The 20,826-nt window shown below is 42.1% G+C and overlaps 2 protein-coding genes across 3 annotated transcripts; one reads left to right on the forward strand and one right to left on the reverse strand.

The window, feature by feature from the left end:
- Positions 1-7,916: 7,916 nt before the first annotated feature.
- Positions 7,917-14,510, reverse strand: LOC120052302 (G/T mismatch-specific thymine DNA glycosylase-like). Of its 2 annotated transcripts, XM_038999132.1 has the most exons (11): positions 14,393-14,492; positions 14,056-14,126; positions 13,088-13,305; positions 12,495-12,694; positions 11,628-11,697; positions 11,210-11,345; positions 10,946-11,028; positions 10,459-10,553; positions 9,245-9,419; positions 8,828-8,953; positions 7,917-8,408 (listed from the first exon to the last, which is right to left on the reverse strand). In XM_038999132.1, the coding sequence occupies exons 2-11, from the start codon at positions 14,109-14,111 to the stop codon at positions 8,257-8,259; spliced, it is 1,311 nt and encodes a 436-aa protein (XP_038855060.1). In that variant the 5' UTR covers positions 14,112-14,126; positions 14,393-14,492; the 3' UTR covers positions 7,917-8,256. The 2 variants fall into 2 exon arrangements, with proteins under 2 accessions (XP_038855060.1, XP_038855061.1); XM_038999133.1 differs by lacking the exon at positions 14,056-14,126 and having other exon boundaries at positions 14,393-14,510.
- A 2,885-nt stretch (positions 14,511-17,395) lies between these two features.
- Positions 17,396-18,490, forward strand: LOC120051707 (protein brawnin-like). Its single transcript, XM_038998595.1, has 2 exons — positions 17,396-17,516; positions 17,714-18,490. The coding sequence occupies exons 1-2, from the start codon at positions 17,409-17,411 to the stop codon at positions 17,801-17,803; spliced, it is 198 nt and encodes a 65-aa protein (XP_038854523.1). The 5' UTR covers positions 17,396-17,408; the 3' UTR covers positions 17,804-18,490.
- Positions 18,491-20,826: the final 2,336 nt, after the last annotated feature.

Here is a 20,826-nt window from a genome sequence, read left to right on the forward strand (position 1 = left end):
AGTTCCTCTCAAAGACAAGATCGTTGAGGAACTAAACAGAACGGACACATGGAAGGGAATCACTAAGCAGACAAAACTGACAGACTGGGTTAGTAGTATGGTCACTGTGGACAAACCTAACACGATCCGGATATGTATAGATTTGATGTGATTTATTAGGATCCTCATTAGCCAATGTCGACCGCTAGTCTTACTGTGGTCCGACATATAACGCAAAATACATTAGACAGAAGACTACAAGTTAAATACATTTTTTTAATATAAACAAAGCGATCAAACAGGAACACTACCCACTGCTCACTGTTGAGGAAGTTGTATCCAACATGCCAAACGCAAAGATATTCTCTGTATTGGCCGCGAACCAAGAGTTCTGACAGATTAAACTTTACCTCGAGAAGTTCCAAGATCTGTAACTTACTTCAACATGCCCAATAGTTCTAGTTCAATTCTATTTAGGACCTTGTCATTATTCTATTTCACTTTAGTCCTGCATGTTGGAGCTCCAAGCTGAAGATGTTCACTGTACCCTGCAATCACACCTGCAACCCTGTACATGTGACTATTAAACAATCTGAATCTGATTGTTGCGTTTACTCCTTGGTGTCTCATCTGCATCTGAGGTGTTCAGAGATCCGTGGCACAGATAATTGAAGGCCCTGGATGGAGTAGTCGACATCATCGATGATTTGTTGGTCTGGGGTAAAACTAAGGATGAACATGACCGCAGACTGGTCAAGCTGCTACAGAGAGCGAGCAGGTACAATCTAAAACTAAACAGGAAGAAATGTAAAATGGTAACGACAGAGATAAAGTACATTGGGCATATGCTAATGGCCAGTGGTCTGAAACCTGATGATGAGAAGGTGAGGGCCGTGGTGCAGATGCTAATGGCCAGTGGTCTGAAACCTGATGATGAGAAGGTGAGGGCCGTGGTGCAGATGCTAATGGCCAGTGGTCTGAAACCTGATGATGAGAAGGTGGGGGCCGTGGTGCAGATGCTAATGGCCAGTGGTCTGAAACCTGATGATGAGAAGGTGAGGGCCGTGGTGCAGATGCTAATGGCCAGTGGTCTGAAACCTGATGATGAGAAGGTGAGGGCCGTGGTGCAGATGCTAATGGCCAGTGGTCTGAAACCTGATGATGAGAAGGTGAGGGCCGTGGTGCAGATGCTAATGGCCAGTGGTCTGAAACCTGATGATGAGAAGGTGAGGGCCGTGGTGCAGATGCTAATGGCCAGTGGTCTGAAACCAGATGATGAGAAGGTGAGGGCAGTGGTGCAGATTCCTCTAGCCGAAGACAAACAAACACTGCAGAGATTCATGTGCATTCTACACTAATCGTGGCAAATTCATTCCCAACCTATCTGAGGTGAACGCTCTGCTCAGAAAGCTACTTGAGAGTGACATTGAATGGCATTGGGAACAAAAACATAAGAACTGTTGTTGTTTTTTTTTTACTCAAAAGATTGGCAACAAACGCGCCAACACTGAAGTTCTATGACATGAATAAACCCCTATTACTGTCACTAGATGCCAGTTCAGGAGGTATGGGAGCAGTTATACTCCAAGATGGTAGAGCTGTTGTATATGGCTCTCGATCACTCAGACTGTCAACGTTGATATGCACAGATCCAGAAGGAACTACTTTCCATAGTCTACGGATGTGAGGAGATGTCCATCAGTACGTGTATGGCAGAGAGGTACAAGTTGAAAGTGATCACTAGCCTCTCAAGAGCATATTCAAGAAGCCGCTGCATCACACTCCTTCAAGGCTGCAGAGGATGTTGCTCCGACTTCAAAGATACAGTCTCACTGTCACCTACAAGCCAGGCAAAGAAATGCACATAGCAGACGCTTTGAGTAGAGCCTACTTCAACGAACACGAAGATCTGCTGGGAGAGGAGTTGGAGGTAAACTGGATAACGCCTCCGCTGCCAATCACAGAGGAGAAGCTACAAGCGTTCAGGAAAGCAACAGTAGAAGATCCCACAATGCAACTGCTGAGAGTAACAATGATGAGTGGATGGCCCAGTGAAAAAGAGTGTGGTTCCCAAAGAAATCCATCCATGCTGGACATTTTCAAGGAGGAAATCAGCTATACATCAGGACTGATGTTCAAAGCCGCAAAACTCATTGTACCAAATCAACTGAGACAAGAAAATGCTGAATAGAGTTCCCGAATCACACCTGAGAATAGGCAAGTGCAAAGAAAGAGCAAAAGACATTCTATATTGGCCAAGTAAATCAACCCAGATTGAGGACAGGTATGTCAACCCAGATTGAGGACAGGTATGTCAACACAGATTGAGGACAGGTATGTCAACCCAGATTGAGGACAGGTATGTCAACCCAGATTGAGGACAGGTATGTCAACCCAGATTGAGGACAGGTATGTCAACCCAGATTGAGGACAGGTATGTCAACCCACATTGAGGACAGGTATGTCAACCCAGATTGAGGACAAGTAAATCAACACAGATTGAGGGGCAAGTCAGTTAAGAACAAATTCTTATTTACAAATACGGCCTACCAGAAGGCAAACGGCCTCCTGCGGGGATGGGGGCCTCGTATTATAAAATAAAAATATAGGACAAAACACACATCACGACAAGAGAGACAACGCAACACTACATAAAGAGAGACCTAAGACAACACCATAGCACGGCAGCAACACATGAAAACACAGCATGGTAGCAACACAACATAACAACAACATGGTAGCAACACAACATAACAACAACATGGTAGCAACACAAAACATGGTACAAACATTATTGGGCACAGACAACAGCACAAAGGGCAAGAAGGTAGAGACAACCATACATCACTCTAAGCAGCCACAACTCTCAGTAAGAGTGTCCATGATTTGAGTCTTTGAATGAAGAGATTGAGATAAAACTGTCCAGTTTGAGTGTTTGTTGCAGCTCGTTCCAGTCGCTAGCTGCAGCGAACTGAAAAGAGGAGCGACACAGGGATGTGTGTGCTTTGGGGACCTTTTAACAGAATGTGACTGGCAGAACGGGTGTTGTACGTGCAAGCCTGACACACCTCAGAGACAGTTACAACCGTGTTAGACAACCAGATCAGGTAGAGAGATCAAAGTTCCAACTAGATTCAGACTAAAAAACACGCAGCACAGACTTCCTCTTAGTTTATGTTCACCTACATTATTTCTACAAACTTCAGAGTGTTTTCTTTCCAATGGTACCAATTATATGCATTTCCTGGATTCAGAGCCTGAGCAACAGGCAGTTTACTTTAGGCACGTCATTCAGGCGGAAATTGAGAAAAAATTGGACAAGCCCTAAGAAGTTTTAAGTGTTATTATCAGCTATGTGCAAATAGTAATAGTACGAATAGTAAGGGGAGATAAATAAACAGATAAATATTGGTGGTATTTACAATGTTGTTTGTGCTCCACCAGTTGCCCTTTTCTCATGGCAACGTACCACAAATCTTGCTTTAATTTATTTACATTAAAAAAAAAATTTAACCCTTATTTTACCAGGTAAGTTGACTGAGAACACGTTTGCATTTATATCAACGACCTGGGGATTACAGCAACGACCTGGGGATTGCTGCTGTGATTGCACAGTCAGGTGAAATACCAAACAGATATGGGAGTTTATCAATGTTTGATTTGTGTTATCTGTGGGAAATATGTGTCTCTAATGTGGTCATACATTTAGCTTGTCTTCTCTTGAGAGCCAGGTCTGCCTATGTCGGCCTCTCAATATCAAGGGGTCTGTTTGTGTTTGTGAACAGAGCCCCAGAACCAGCTGGCTGAGGGGACTATTTTATAGGTTAGGTGGATGTAGAATTGAACAGCTCTTTTGGGGGATGTAGATAACTAGCGGGTATCGTCCTAAATTCTGCTCTGCATGCATTGTTTGGGGTTTGCGTTGTACACAAAGTATATTTTTTGCAGAATTCTGCTTGCAGAGTTTCAATTGGGTGTTTGTCCTATTTTGTAAATTATTGGTTGGTGAGTGGACCCCAGACCTCATAACCATAGAGGGCAATGGGTTATATAACTAAATAATTTTTTGCCAGATCCTAATTGGGATGTTGAATTTTATGTTCCTTTTGATGAAAGCCCTTCTTGCCTTGTCTTTTTAGATTGTTCACAGCCTTGTGGAAGTTACCTGTGGTGCTGATGTTTAGGCCGAGGTATGTATAGTTTTTTTGTGTGCTCTAGGGCAACGATGTCTAGATAGAATTTGTATTTGTTGTCTTGGCTACTGGACCTTTTTTGGAACACCATTATTTTTGTCTTACAGAGATTTACTGTCAAGGCCCAAGTCTGACAGAATCTGTGCAGAAGAGGTGCTGCTGTAGGCCCTTCTTGATTGGGTACAGGAGCACCAGATAATCTGCAAACAGTAGACATTTGATTTCCAAGTCCAGTAGGGTGAGGCCGGGTGCTGCAGACTGTTCTAGTGCCCTCACCAATTCATTGATATACACTGAGTATCAGTGGTGGTTGGTGTCGTTAAAGATGAGGGAGGATTATTATTATCAGTTCACTTTCACAGCAGCCTCATAAAAACAGCATGGTCACTTTGATCATTGTATATATAATTCCGTCTGGCAGCGATCTACGCACTCTCGTCCTGTCACCTTTTCCCTTCTCTTGTGGACTTCAGTGCACAACACATTATCTGTCTGTGACCAGGTGAAAACCATTCCAAGCCAAACCTCTATACCATGACCGCTAACTGCTACAAACAGCCTACATCGTTGTCACTTTATAGTCAACATAGCTACTAGAACGAACACGTTATTAAACCCGCTACAATCATGCAGTACAGTGTACAGTCAGAAAGCAGTTTAGCAGTTACACCGGTGGGCCCTGGTGGCAATAAATTAATAAAACCAAAAGCTTACCTTGACTTGGAAGAGTTTCAGTGTTGGATAGCCATAGCCAGCTAGCTAACATAGCATCCCTCTCGGTTTGAGCCAGGTGTTTGAGTAAAAAACATAGCTATCTCTTGCTTCTACTCAATTTTGGAAGAAATTCATTTGAGAAAAACTGTTCAACTTTTGTCATTCTCTCTCTTTGTGTCAACTACTCATTCTCTGATCCTTTGATTGGGTGGACAACGTCACGTCATGCTGCAAGAGCTCTGATCGGTTCGAGGATGTCCCTGGGAGTTGTCATAATGATTGTATAAGTCTATGGAAGGGGGTGAAAACCATGAGCCTCCTAGGTTTTGTATTGAAGTCGATATACCCAGAGGAGGATTGAAGCTAGCTGTCCTCCAGCTACACCATGGTGCTACCCTACAGAGTGCTACTGAGGCTCCTGTAGACCTTCGTTGCAAAACAGTTTGTTGTAATCAATTATTTGGTGATGTGAATATATGTTGTATAGTTTAATCTAAAGTGGGTAACTAAAAAAAATAAAAATAAAAATGAAATTCACTGAGGAAGAGCCTCTACTGATACAGACCCAGCGTGCGACAAGAGTTGTGACCCATTTTTGTTGGTTGTTTTGTCGTAGTTGTGTCTAGGGGGGCATATTTGGGAGGGAATGCTGTCACCTCTTATTTGTGTGGTTTAGGCTCTGACCAATAGTTGTGAGCAGAGCATGCTGAGCATCTGATATATGCCTCTTATGTCGCAGGATGGGTCTTGGGTGGGTGTAGGCCTGGGCCTGTTGCTCTGCTCACGGTCTGGGTGTATGTCTAACAGGCACAACTCCAATATAAAGTTGTTGTTTTTTTAGTCGCCGAAATGCCACGTGCGTCCACTTATATCAGTGCATTCTTAACAACCTAACTGTTACGAAACTTCTATTCAATCAAATAAGCATTGTGTAGCAAATTAGCAATTAAATGTTCTGTTGACCAAATTAGACAATCTCTCATTGACCGCCATACATAAATTCCTCACTTCTTGGGCTTGTTTTCCTGGACAGATTTTGGGCAGTGCAACACCTCATCGCTTCCTCTCTGCCGCTGGGACACTTTTTGGGGGGGGCGGGGGGTTGGTTCACGCTGGACCCAGCGTGAACCAGCAGTTTGCCCGTTGTTTGTTGCGTCGCCTCGCCTTAGCTGAGGAACTCATATTTCTCTTCTTTAAAACCTAACCCTAATCACATTTGCTAACCTTATGCCCAACCTTGAATTAAGACCAAAAAACTACATTTTGTTCACATACATTCTTACTATATAGTCATTTTTTACTTTGCAACTGGCCTATCAAGTCTTTGTACATAAAACATTCTCCATTCAGGCTGCAAAGGCGTCGATTTCCTCCATAACTCAATTGAATGACGAGAAGGCAGGGGGGGGGAAAAAGGTAAATATGCATACTTAAAACACCATTTTCCACCACCAATGCTAGTCCCTGGATGTTGCATATCGCGTTCAGCCAATCAGTTTGCAGGTGTCTTTTTTCCACCCCTGGTCAGATGGTTTCAAAACGCTACCGTGGACCTACGGGCCGTAGAATGGATGCCTCTGCCATATGAGACTAGATATGTATTCATTCCACTGATTCTGTCCCCCACGGGGGGATACGAGTGTATAGCCGACTGCATAGATAGATAGATCCCCTTTGGACGGTAAGGTGAAACAACTCAATATCGCCATCTGCCTTTGGGTTATGAAATAACTATGCAACTACGCAGTACTAACAACAATGTTAATGTTACTACACTACAGTATTATGGCTTATAACAACTTAATTTAACCATCTGTCTACCCATTTGTGCTTGTAGTTTGATATTGAAGATTTCTTTGTCCAAACACAACACCATATACGTCAATCATCCAGTCAAGCCAGGTTTTTTAGGTTTGAATGGGATAATGTATATTTTCTATGAGGATTTATATTGATACTAATTACACCACAAAGTATTGCATCAGAACAAGACAATGGGCGTAACAGAGACCACAATTTCTTCCTCCAGAGTGAATACAGTTAAGGGTAGGCGGCAGGTAGCCTAGTGGTTAGAGTGTAGAGGCGGCAGGTAGCCTAGTGGTTAGTGTTGGACTGGTAACTGACAGGTTGCAAGATCGAATCCCCGAGCTGACAAGGTAAAAATCTGTCGTTCTGCCCCTGAACAAGGCAGTTATAACCCACTGTTCCTAGGCCGTCATTGAAAATAAGAATTTGTTCTTAACTGACTTGCCTAGTTGAAACGCACTCATTATCCATGAGTAGAAATTTGGCAATGAGCATACACTTTATAGACTAGCTAATGACATTGTGTGCCCAGAAAGTATAATCAACTGTCAGGAAAACTGACTTAGCTACAATCCATGTAAATGATGAACACCTCCACTGTCATCTAAACATTTGTCATGATAAGACCAGGCATGGTTATTTCTGTATAATGAAAGGAGTGATTTGATTCTGCGTCCAGGGACATATTCTCATTTGACATTGTAAGATGTCCGTCTTGTTTAGTAAATTATAAACTCTGTTGCTCTGCTGAAGATCAATATATGGTTCAGAGGTCAGATGAATGATGTAACGCCATGATCATCAGTCATAAGGAGGAAACTGGGGCTACCTTCACCTGAAACTGTCTCGTTTAAAATGGCCTGGAGAAAACTGCTGGGACCGCTAGAAAAGGTGGCTGTGAACCCAGATGGAAACTAGGGTCGTGTTCATTAGGGCACACTGTAAGAAAACACTAAGCATTTCAGTTCCTTTCCTGTTTTTCCAGTTCTCTTTAAAAGCTTTCCACAGTTGAATTCACTAGAGACACAAAGCAGGTACTATTTGAATTTGTCCAATAAGAAACACTTCCATTTTCCGTTGCATTGTGGTTTTCATACGGTGTGCCCTAATGAATACGGCCCATGTCGTCTTGGGACTGTCAGGCGCCTGTCTTTTTCATTCAACGTGATCACTTTACAAGTCCTAATGAACCATGTACATCAATAAGTTCCGGATTCCACAAAATAACTGTCAATGTCAGTTGTACAACTGATTTAATATCTATGTAATAACAAACTTAAAAATTCCAGAGCACAATTACACTTCCACATGTGAGGGATACAACAAAATCCCATTCTTTAAAAATATAAAAATAAGACACTGGACACATGCTGTATGAAATGCAATAAATAGTTATAAAAATTAATGGGGGGAAAAAATGGGCTGTGTTTTAAAGAGAGAATTTGAAAAACAGGAGTCCAGTCAAGATGGGCCATTTCTCCTCCATCTTCCTTCTAATGTGACGCATGCATTATGATGCCTCAGAAACGGTGTGACCCAATGACTTTTCTTGTGGGGGCCTTCTTCAAAAGGTTTCTGCTCCCAACTGAGGTTGAGCTACATTGCTACTGTTACAGCTAATGTCCGGTATCTGGTCCGCAAACGACTGTGTCATCCACTGGTCGTATGGCATGTGGTTCAATGGTGTAGCTTGGGCTTGGTCCTTACTGGGCATTGCTGAAAGGAGTATAAAAATTAAAAACAATTATTCAGATGTAAAAATGGTATCCACGAGTTCATCTAGATAAAGGGCTTCATCTGACTCTGGGTCAGTAGATAAAGGGCTTCATCTGACTCTGGGTCAGTAGATAAAGGGCTTCATCTGACTCTGGGTCAGTAGATAAAGGGCTTCATCTGACTCTGGGTCAGTAGATAAAGGGCTTCATCTGACTCTGGGTCAGTAGATTAAGGCCTTCATCTGACTCTGGGTCAGTAGATTAAGGGCTTCATTGCCTAAATCCTGAAGTAACCCTTTAACAAACCAACAGCTGTATGAATAGTGATGACAAGTCGTTCATCTTTCGGGTCTATTTTCCTATCAGCCGAGAAGCACTAACGAAAGACACAAAAAACACTCTTCAGAAACTTGCTCTCACCGGTCTCTTTGGTGGAGGAAATGTTGCAGTAGCTTGTGCTTTGCCTTGCCTCCTCGCGCTCCCCGTCGCAGGTCTCGTACTCAGGATCCACCTGCTCCTCCTTGATGGCCATCCTCTTAGCATCCTCTGTAGCAGTGATACAGGAAATACAACATTACTGATCAACAACACTGCTCTTCAATACGATTGCCAATCTAGAGAGCATACCCTCATTTATCCTTTGAATGTACACCACATGACTGAATATAATTGGTGTAACATGAAGCGCACGATGGCATCCTTATCAATGGCAATATATTCAGTATATATCAGAGATTCAGTTAACGGCTTTCTCATGTTCGTTCTGAAATAGCAGCGTGAACGAGACTTTGAAGTGTGGCAACGCTTAACTTAACTCCGTCGTGACCATTATTTTACCTTTGGCAAGTCCCAAGTCGAAGTGGTACTCAGTCTCTTGCACCTCGCGGGCCACTGAGACCACACCTTTGATCTTGTCCCGTATCTCCTTCAGCTTGATGTAGAAGTGAACCTTGTCCTGAGCGCGGGGGAACTGGGCACAGCGGGGGCTTGACGAAGGCATCAAGTAGCACACCTGGGATGTATGCAATGAGTGAAGACATTCGCAACGTTGCAGGTAGAAATGTGTGGAGCCGACACGGCTCACAGCTCTACGTGACATTACGCTAAACTTGATCTACAATACATTTATATCGGAATCTATAACGTTGTACCCTGTTGAACAGACCCCAAAACAACAGTAGGAACAGACAATGAGAGAATGGATACAAACATGTGCGACTAGTTACTATCCTGAACAAAAATATAAAAACGCAACATTCAACAATTTCAAAGATTTTAAGGAAATCCGTCAATTGAAATAAATTCATTAGGCCCTAATCTATGGATTTCAGATACTTTGGAAAAGGGGGGGGGGGGGGGGGGGGGGGCGTGGATCAGAAAACCAGTCAGTATCTGGTGTGACCACCATTTGCCTCATGCAGCGTAACATCTCCTTCAAAATAGAGTTAATCAGGCTGTTGATTGTGCATTGTGTTTTCCCACTCCTCTTCAATTGGCTGTGCGAAGTTGCTGGATATTAGTAGGAACTGGAACACGCTGTCGTACACGTTGATCCAGAGCCATGCTCAATGGGTGACATGTCTGGTGAGTATGCAGGCCATGGAAGAACTGGGGCATTTTCAGCTTCTAAGAATTGTGTACAGATCCTTACGACATGGGGCCGTGCATTATCATGCTGAAACATGAGGTGATGGCGGTGGATGAATGGCACGACAATCTCTGTGCGTTCAAATTGCCATCGATAAAATCGAGTTGTGTTCGTTGTCAGTAGCTTATGCCTGCCCGTACCATAACCTCACCATGGGGCACTCTATTCACAATGTTGACATCGGCAAACTGCTCGCCCACCTGTCAGGTGGATGGATTATCTTGGCAAAGGAGAAATGCTCACTAACAGGGATGGAAACAAATTCATGCACACCACGAAATAAGCATGTGTGTATGGAACATTTCTGGGATCTTTTATTTCAGCTCATGAAACACGGGATTAACACTTTCTTTACATGTTGTGTTTATATTTTGGTTCAGTGTATTTTGGTAAAACTACTTACTGTTTCGGTTTCTGGGATTTTGTACGGCTGTAAGCCAAACTCGAGTTTCTTTGCCTTCACTCCAAAGATCTCTTTGCTGAAAATTTCGTAAATACCTGCCGAAGAAGAGTAATTTAACCTTTATTTAACTAGGCAAGTCAGTTCAGAACAAATTCTTATTTACAATGACGACCTACACCGGCCAAACCCGGACGACGCTGGGCCAATTGTGCGCCGGCCCTATGGGACTCCCAATCACGTCCGGTTGTGATACAGCCTGGATTTGAACCAGGGTGTCTGTAGTGACGCCTCTAGCACTGAGATGCAGTGCCTTAGACCGCTGTGATACAGCCTGGAATCGAACCAGACCGTAATGCAATGAATATCATCATGAAATGATGTCGGTCAAACTTTTGTCGAAATGACAAGTATTTCTGTTTTTATCTGTAAAAGACAAAACATAAACTATAATTGTAATTACTGATATGCTCTATAAAAATGTGCTCACATTTTCCGTTGAAAGCTGCGATTAGTGGCTTGTATTTCTTCAGCTTCTCCACCAATTGCCGGCCTCCTTCACGAAACTCTTTGCTATAGAAATAGTAACAAAGTTAGCCTAGACAATGAACCAATAACCATGACGACAATGAACCAATAACCATGACGACAATTGTAACTAGAAAGAAAATGCATCATGGATGTTTCATGACATCTGTGCTTTTTTTATTACTATAGGTTTATTACTATAGGTTTATTACTATAGGTTTGACACCTTGAGAGGTCTTTGCTTCCTGGCGTTGTCCTCTCCACCATGTTGGTAAAGCCAATGCCATACTTCTCCGGCAGGCTCAGATCGTGCATGTGGTTGAGCTGCTCATCAGTAAGACCAGAGAGGAACAGGCATTTCCCTAAGGTCCAAAACAAAAACAAGCTCAATCACTTTCCTCATAATGTTACTAATAACGTGGGTGTTCACTAGGCACGAAACGGAAGAAAGCGTTCTAAAACGAGTCAAAGAGAGAGGTACCGTTTGAACTCGTCCAACAAGAATGGCTTGTTTTTTCTTTTCTTCCGCTGCACAATGTTTTGCTTCGTTGTGCCCTAATGAACATGACCCTAATCAGGCAGTCAATATGTGGTATTACAGTACTCTGTATGTATGTATGGAAATAGAAGTGAGTGCTACGTACAAAAATGGTTTCCTGGGTTTGGGTAATGTCGTCCCTTGTAGGCTGACAACAGTCCTGGATTGATACCAATCTGAGAAAGGGATCATAAATTCTTATTATTGCAAAATGCTAGAGACTGAAGAGTCATTTTTGATTTGATTCAAATTCACAACACACGTAGTACATGGGTTTAATCTAATGAAAAGTTGTGTTTGATCCAATGGGCTATCATTAGGGTAGAATGGTGTGTGTATTCCAGGGGCTATCATCAGGGTATAATGGTGTGTGTATTCCAGGGGCTATCATTAGGGTAGAATGGTGTGTGTATTCCAGGGGCTATCATCAGGGTAGAATGGTGTGTGTATTCCAGGGGCTATCATTAGGGTAGAATGGTGTGTGTATTCCAGGGGCTATCATCAGGGTATAATGGTGTGTGTATTCCAGGGGCTATCATCAGGGTAGAATGGTGTGTGTATTCCAGGGGCTATCATCAGGGTAGAATGGTGTGTGTATTCCAGGGGCCATCATTAGGGTAGAATGGTGTATTCCATGTGCTATCATTAGGGTAGAATGGTTTATTCCATGTGCTATCATTAGGGTAGAATGGTGTATTCCATGTGCTATCATTAGGGTAGAATGGTGTATTCCATGTGCTATCATTAGGGTAGAATGGTGTATTCCATGTGCTATCATTAGGGTAGAATGGTGTATTCCATGGGCTATTATTAGGGTAGAATGGTATATTCCATGGGCTATCATTAGGGTAGAATGGCCTATCATTAATAATGGTACAGATAAAAATATATATAATTGGGCCAAACTTTACATAAACAGCCCTACTCAACATCACCAGTCTGAAAATGTCACAAATTAAATGTTAAAACTCACTATCAAAATGTCCAGGTTATGGTCAATAATGTCTGGCAGGGTTTTGGCCATAACCTCGTCCACTGACATGCCATTGAAACGGTTAAGGGTCCTTTTGGCTTTCTTCAGGGCCTCTGCCTGATCGTAGTCCTCCTGCGGTTGGCCCTCCCCCGGCTTCTGTTTGGGAGGCCGACCTCTCTTTCTCTTCCCTGGCGTCGGAGCTAAAAGACAGAAAATTAACAGGTTTGCGGGGGAATCCATTTGAGGCGAGGTGCAGAATCGCAAATCTTGATCACATAATGAGTGGTTATCCGGGAAGCAAAATGGGGATTTATAAAAATCAGTGATCCTGTGCAGTCCAACTGCAATGTAGTCAATCTCAGACACGCCCAATGATTCTGTGGAAGGTGCTGGACAAATATAATCGGATTGATTCCTGGAACAGCACCGCGTGAGGATAGATCAGTTCATGTTAACACCAGGGTGGTGGGGACTGGGGAAATGTGTGTACGCAGAGGAGAGAGCGCATGACAAATAAAGCTGTACAAATATTGACCACGCAAACATGGCAGACGGCATGGCTAAGTAAGGGGGTGGGGGCGGTCATCACATACCTTGTGATGTATCCACAGGCTGATCGTGTTGGACGATTGGCTCTTGATGGAAGTCGTGAAGGAAGTCCAGCTCTTGGTGGACAGGGAGGTCCTGGTGGACAGACAGCTCCGTCATGACCCGGTCCTCTCTGGATCCCTCCATGTAATGACCCATATGACCCGTGTTATGGTACTGCATCACATGTTGAGCTTGGGGGTGCTGCTGGGTGGACTGGTACCTACAGGTCCAGAAGACAAAAGAAACAGACTGGGGTGACACCATCTTCTTTTGTTTTCAAATGGGGTTTGTCCAGAGAGGTGACAAACCGGAAGACAAAGAAATGACTGAGGGTCCATAGAGAAACGGTTCATGCTCCTAGGAACCCAGTATATATGTGAGTTTACATCAACAAATATGACAGCAACCTTCCTAGAATACATTTCACACACACATTGGTTTGACGTCTCATGTTTCCTGGTCAGAAAACATTCATGGCCCAACTTTTGGGTTTGACATGGGTGTGTGTGCTATTAATGATCATGTTGTAAGGATGCATGTGTTTTGACGTCTAGGATTACTTTACTTAAATGTAAATGGCCTATCAATGACATGTTACCTCACTCTGCATCCATAGAGTAACTTTGCATATAAACTTCCAATCAGTTTTTTCTTTGCAAATCATTATTTAATCATGTACATTGTACCATGTAAAAATGTCTGCCTTCCTGCCGGTCTGTCTTCACAGGATCATAATTGTTTCTTAATTTTAAAAAGTACAGTGTTGAGGGGGGGAGAAAAGCATGCTTTGTCTAATGATGACAATAATACATAGCCTGCTGTAGGCCATGGCGATAGGAACTGTTTTGACAGTTATTGCAAAATGAGCTTTATTTAATACATGTTGATGGAGACCTCCACACTGACACTCCACAACAATTGTATTTTATGCAAAACCTCCCAACACCAACGCGTTCGGAGGACAACTCACCACTGTTGGAGATAATCCGTAGGAACCGTCAGTGACGTATACTGCTTTTCTTCCATCTTTACGAGGATTTACTTAAATAAATTAACATTCATGTTGCTGTTAGCTACAATGATATGCCCTTTTACACTGTAATTTACCACAGTAGGAGTTATTGGCAAACTATCGGCCTTTAGATTTGGCAAACTGATTGTTATCACAACACCACAAAGACGTTTGGTGGTAAAAAAAAGGGTTACAGACAACTAACATTCATTCTAGCTACTAAACAAGCTTGCTGGGAAATTGCAAGGGGAGTATATAAACGTGCTAATACAAGAGATGTTGAGTAGCGACATACCTGTTATACATATGTTTAGAATTCCTTTTTCACAAAATGTACCGATTGAGGGCGATCAATGGACCCAAAACAAAGACCATTTAGGAACATTGGGGTGAAGCGTCTTTTCAGTTTATTGTTAGCTTTACCCTAACAAAAGTATTTGCGTTGTCGCCGCCTACTGGGTCGGAGTGTGGAGCTCACATCATTAATCCACTCAAAATTAAATCAAATTGTATTGGTCGGGTACACATATTTTGCAGATGTTATCGCGGGTGTAGCGAAAATCTTATGTTCGACAGTGCAGTAATGCCTAACAATACACCCAAATCCCCAAAATACATATAAAGGAATTAAAATTAGAACGAGCAATGTCAGAGTCCGGAATATAAATATATATGTAAATGATGTGTGTGTATAGACATGATGGACAGTATATGAATAAAACATTTGTGTACAGCAGTAGTTATAGGATGAGCCTTGACTAGAATACAGTACATACATATGAAGTTTATTATTATTATTAAACCTTTATTTAACCAGGAAGGGCTAATTGAGATTTAAAATCTATTTTTCAAGAGCATCCTGGCCAAGATAGGCAGCACCAAGTCATTACAAAAATTACAGACAAACAACATGAAAAACTACAAGTAATCTAGTAAAAACCATAGAATTCACAAGAGTATAACAAAATCAAAAACAGCAAATTAAAAACATTGACAGGTCAGGGAATCAGTCTCAAGATCATTCATCAGTGTTTTAAAAATACCAATCGGGACAAGTTCTTCCAATTTAAAAGTATTTTGTAAGACGTTCCAAGACGATGGCGCAGACTACATAAAAGCCCTTTTACCAAATTCAGTTCGGACATTTGGAACAGTTAGCAGGATAAAGTCCAGCGAACGAAGAGAATACCCACCACATTTCTGAACAATAAAAATGCCCAAATAAAAATGTAGTAAACCCAAAATGGCTTTGTAAATAAAAGTATACCAGTGACTGAGCCTACGAGTGACTAGAGAAGGCCAGCCAACCCTGGTATACAAAGTGCAGTGGTGCGTAAGGGTTTTGCAGTTTAAAATAAATCTCAAAGTGCCATGGTAAAGGATGTCAATTGATCTCAAACACTGAGCGGAAGCATTCATATATAAAATATCCCCATAGTCTAGTAAAGGCATAAATGTAGCTGATACTAGCCTCCTGAATTCAAAAGAAAAACGGTATGTAAACACTATTAAAGTGACGAGTACTAAATGATAATGAGTACTAGGGCATAGGGCAGCAGTCTCGAGTACCGGCTAGTAACAGTGACTAAAGTTCAGGGCAAGGTACTGGGCGGAGGCCAGCTAGTGGTGACTTTTTAACAGTCTGGTGGCCTGGAGAAGTCCCACCTGCACTGTCTCCGCCTTCTAGATAGTAGCAGGGTGAACAGGCTGTGGCTTGGGTGGCTGAGGTCCTTGATGATCTTGTTGGCCTTCCTGTGGTACCAGGTGCTGTAGATGTCCTGGCGGGCAGGCACCGCTACTCTTCCTGGGGTTTATTATGGATCCCCATTCATTCCTGCCAAAGCAGCAGCTACTCTTCCTGGGGTACAAACACATTAAGGCACTTATATTACACATAAAACAAAGATAAAACAGTACATCATATAACACTGTCAGACCCCCACATATCCACAACACAAAATGTATAATACTCAACAATATTATAATGTACGTGTGTAGAGTGCGTGTGCTAGCGTGTGTTTGCGTATGCGCGTGTCTATACCTGTGTGTGTGTCTCTTCACACCCACTGTTCCATAAGGTGTTTTTTTAAATCGGATTCTACTGCTTGCATCAAATACCTGATGTGGAATAGAGTTCCATGTAGTCATGGCTCTATGTAGTACTATGCGCCTCCCATAGTCTGTTCTGGACTTGGGGATTGTGAAGAGACCTCTGGGGGTATGTCTTGTGGGGTATGCATGGGTGTCTGAGCTGTGTGCTAGTATTTTAAAACGGACACCTCGGTGCATTCAGCTTGGCAACACTTCTTACAAGAACAAGTAATGATGAAGTCAATCTCTCCTCCACTTTGAGCCATGAGAGATTGACATGACATGCATATTATTAATGTTGTTATCTCTCTGTGTACATTTAGGGCTCCAGAGTGGTGCAGTGGAATAAGACACTGCATCTCAGTGCAGTACTTGGTTTGAATCCAGGCTGCATCACATCCGGCCGTGACTGGGGAGTGCCATAGGGCAGTATAGAATTGGCCCAGGGTTGGCTGGGGTAGGCCGTCATTGTAAATAAAAATTAGTTTTTAACTGACTTGCCTAGTTAAATAAAGATTAAAAAACAACAACAACAAAAAAACATTTAAGGGCCAGCCGTGCTGCCCTGTTCTAAGCCAATTGTAATTTTCCTAAGTCCCTCTTTGTGGCACCTGACAAAACTAGGGCCTGTAGGACCTGCCTTGTTGACAGTGTTGTTAAGAAGGCAGAGTAGCGCTTTATTAGGGACAGACTTCTCCCCATCTTAGCTACTGTTGTAAACATTTTTGACCGTGACAGTTTACAATGCAGGGTTAATTCAAGCAGTTTAGTCACCTCAACTTGCTCAATTTCCACATTATTCATTACAAGATTTAGTTGAGGTTTAGGGCTTAGTGAAAGATTTGTCCCAAATTCAATGCTTTTAGTTTTAGAAATATTTAGGACTGAACATACTCCTTGCCACCCATTCTGAAACTAACTGCAGCACTTTGTTAAGCGTTGCAGTCATTTATGTCACTGTAGGAGCTGATGTGTATAGAGTTAAGTCATCTGCATGCATAGACACACTAGCTTTATTCAAAGCCAGTGGCATGTCATTAGTCAAGATTGAAAAAAGTAAGGGGCCTAGGCAGCTGCCCTGGGGAATTCCTGATTCTACCTGGATTATGTTGGAGAGGCTTCCATTAAAAGAACACCCTCTGTTAATGTATAATGACTACATCACTGTCCATCCCTCTCCTGTATAGGTAACTGATTGGTCCTCTCGGGCTGATTTGAAGATGCCTGCCGGTGTATCTTGGCCTCGGTACTTGCAGATGTTTGGTGCCGGTGTACTATCCATGTTCGCCGGAACAGAGGTTATCCATCATTACTACAGACCCAATCTGGTAAGCACGGGAACATCACCCTATCCGTCCTCGTGTGCTTTTTACATTATATGACCACATGTATTGTAAAATGAAAAGGTCCACGTTGTCTTTGTGTTTTGCATACTTGTTGATAAAATCATACATGGAAATGTATTGCTTGAAAATGTTGCTGATACTCCAATGTGATGCATACGCGTTTCATTTCCCTTCGCCAGACTTTTCCAGAAATCCCCCCCAAACCTGGCGAGTTGAGGACAGAACTGCTGGGCAGAGAAGAGGCTGCTGCGGCTGAACAGAGACAGTGACCTTTTCGGTGGACGTGTTTTTTCGTACAGTATCTTACTCTAGAGCAATCCATGTACATATTGTACATGCTCAAACCACAACAAAGAGACAATTATGAATAGAAAATAGGATGTGCATGTGCGTATGTATCACATATGTAATGGCATATGACATTTGGCGTAAATGTACCTGTGCCAATTCTATTCAAAGTTGCATCAGGCAATGATGGGTTCACATGGCTGGTTGGAGCCTCTCATTGAGCTCAGGAGCCTCTCATTGTGTTTTTTTGGAGCCATACACCATGACAGCGCAATACACAAGGGGTGGAACAGTGGCAAAGGTACCCACAGGACAAACAGAATAATATTAGTCTGATGAGAGATTAAATAGCATTAATACAACAAAAATAATTCAAAACACACCTTTATTTTATTATTCTAATAGAGGGCACAAATTCTAATATTTGTCCACTAATTGCCAATAATTGGACAAATGATCAGAATTTGTATGAATGTATCCATGAATAACTCATGAGGTGTTGAGGATAGGACTACTTGCAGAGTAGGCGCCCCTTTACTTGTACTTGATGTGAGAGACATAAAAGTGATCTTCAGTTTAGACCATGTCTTCTGATGGGATCACTCCTGCCTTGATACATGCTCTGTGAAGGATGTCAGCTATAGATACTGCACAGACTAGTATGAATTTGTCAGAAACTGTATGTGTGTATGTAAATATTCAGTGTTTTTTTTTTTTTTATCAGTGGATGTGAACACATGTTTTGTGTTTTTGCTTTAATAGATGATATAAGAAAAAAAATCAGGTCCACACACGTAAGGATTCTGAGAAAGGGCGTCATTCACCAAATATATTTCAAAATGTGAGTTTCATTATTTATTAATAAAAAAGTATTATTGTCATCATCATTCTGATCAGAGCACAAGAAGAGCAGCTGCCACATGATAGAAATATAATTAATTATATATCTGTGTCCGTGACCACCTGGCGTATCCATAGCAATCAATGTAGCTAAGCTAAATATTATTTTCACACCGCAAGTATGGCAATATCTAGGAGAACTCGTGGATACAAGCATGCTCGTCTTTTACAGACCAGTTTAGACTTATTTTAAATGATTTAACATTTTCTTCCTATCATGTTTGCTGGTTTAAAGTACAAAAAAAAAAGTAAGCTAGCCTGCTGCTGCTAACGCTAACTGCACTGATGGCTTGACTGACTAAGGCTGGAGAGCGGGACTTCAAAACAAAATACACTAGCATCTTTGGCAACATTAGTTAATGAATTCACCCCCCAAATCATGTTTTTTCTTTCACCTTCTTGTGTTTTGTACTCTTCTTATACTGCAGTGTTGTTTTTCACCCAGGATTTACTAGTTTGATGAATAGAAGGGATGAAGGATACGAGTATGACTTTGTGGAATATTGACACATGACATACACTACTGGGCCAAAGTTTTAGAACACCTACTCATTCAATAGTTTCTTTATTTTTACTATTTTCTACATTGTAGAATAATTATGAAGACATCAAAACTATGAAATAACACATATGGAATCATGTAGTAACCAAAAGTGTTAAACAAATCCAAATATATATTATATTTGAGATTATTCAAATAGCCACTCTTTGCCTTGATGAGAGAATGCCAGTAGTGTGCAAAGCTATCAACTAGCTCCACCTGGAATGCTATTCCAACAGCCTTGAAGGAGTTCCCACATATGCTGAGCACTTGTTGGCTGCTTTTCCTTCACTCTGTGGTCTGACTCATCCCAAACCTTCTCAATTTGGTTGAGGTCAGGGGATTGTGGAGGCCAGGTAATCTGATGCAGCACTCCATCACTCGAATTATTGGTAAAATAGCCCATACACAGCCTGGAGGTGCCTTGGGTCATTGTCCTGTTGAAAAACCATCCGTTCACCCACACCGGATCATCCGTTCACCCATACCGCGTCTCACAACAGCGTTTGGAACCAAAATCTCCAATTTGGACTCCAGACCAAAGGACAAATTTCCACCGGTCTAATGTCCATTGCTCGTGTTTCTTGGCCCAAGCAAGTCTCTTATTATTATTGGTGTCCTTTAGTAGGGGTTTCTTTGCAGCAATTTGACCATGAAGGCCTGATTCACACAGTCTCCTCTGAACAGTTGATGTTGAGATGTGTCTGTTACTTGAACTCTGAAGCATTTATTTGGGCTGCAATTTCTGAGGCTAACTCTAATGAACGTATCCTCTGTAGCAGAGGTAACTCTGGGTCTTCCATTCCTGTGGCGGTCCTCATGAGAGCCAGTTTCATCATAGCGCTTGATGGTTTTTGCGACTGCACTTGAAAAAACATTCAAAGTTCTTGAAATTTCCAGGATTGACTGATCGTTTCTCTTTTCTTATTTGAGCTGTTCCTGCCATAATATGGACTTGGTCTTTTACCAAATAGGGATATCTTCTGTATACCAACCCTACCTTGTCACAACACAACTGATTGGCTCAAGCGCATTAAGAAGGAAAGAAATTCCACAAATTAACTTTTAAGAACGCACACCTGTTAATTTAAATGCATTCCAGGTGACTACCTTATGAAGCTGGTTGAGAGAATGCCAAGAGTGTGCAAAGCTGTCATCAAGGCAAAGGGTGGCTATTTGAAGAATCTCAACTATAAAATATATTTTGTTTTTAACACATTTTTGGTAACTACATGATTCCAAATGTGTTATTTCATAGTTTTGATGTCGTCACTATTATTTGTCACGACTTCCGCCGAAGTTGGTCTCTCTCCTTGTTCGGGCGGCGTTCGGCGGTCGACGTCACCGACCTTCGAGCCATCGCCGATCCACTTTTCATTTTCCATTGGTTTTGTCTTGTCTTTCATCACACCTGGTTCCAATTCCATCAATTACATGTTGTGTATTTAACCCTCTGTCCCCCCCCCCCATGTCCTTGTCCGTAATAGTTTGTTGTAGTGCTTGTGCACGGTATGCTGGTATTGACCGGGTTTTGTTTGACCCATTTATTGTATTGTTCTGTTG

This window comes from Salvelinus namaycush, chromosome 8 (genome assembly GCF_016432855.1).
Source record: "Salvelinus namaycush isolate Seneca chromosome 8, SaNama_1.0, whole genome shotgun sequence".
NCBI lineage: Eukaryota > Metazoa > Chordata > Actinopteri > Salmoniformes > Salmonidae > Salvelinus > Salvelinus namaycush.

Coding starts and splice junctions, on each gene's coding strand:
- LOC120052302 (XM_038999132.1), bottom strand. CDS start 14,111: ATGGAAGAAAAGCAGTATACGTCACTGACGGTTCCTACGGATTATCTC. Junction 13,306..14,055: donor ACGGATTATCTCCAACAGTG/GTGAGTTGTCCT, acceptor CTGGACCTGTAG/GTACCAGTCCACCCAGCAGC. Junction 12,695..13,087: donor GCCTGTGGATACATCACAAG/GTATGTGATGAC, acceptor TCTGTCTTTTAG/CTCCGACGCCAGGGAAGAGA.
- LOC120051707 (XM_038998595.1), top strand. CDS start 17,409: ATGCCTGCCGGTGTATCTTGGCCTCGGTACTTGCAGATGTTTGGTGCC. Junction 17,517..17,713: donor ATTACTACAGACCCAATCTG/GTAAGCACGGGA, acceptor TCCCTTCGCCAG/ACTTTTCCAGAAATCCCCCC.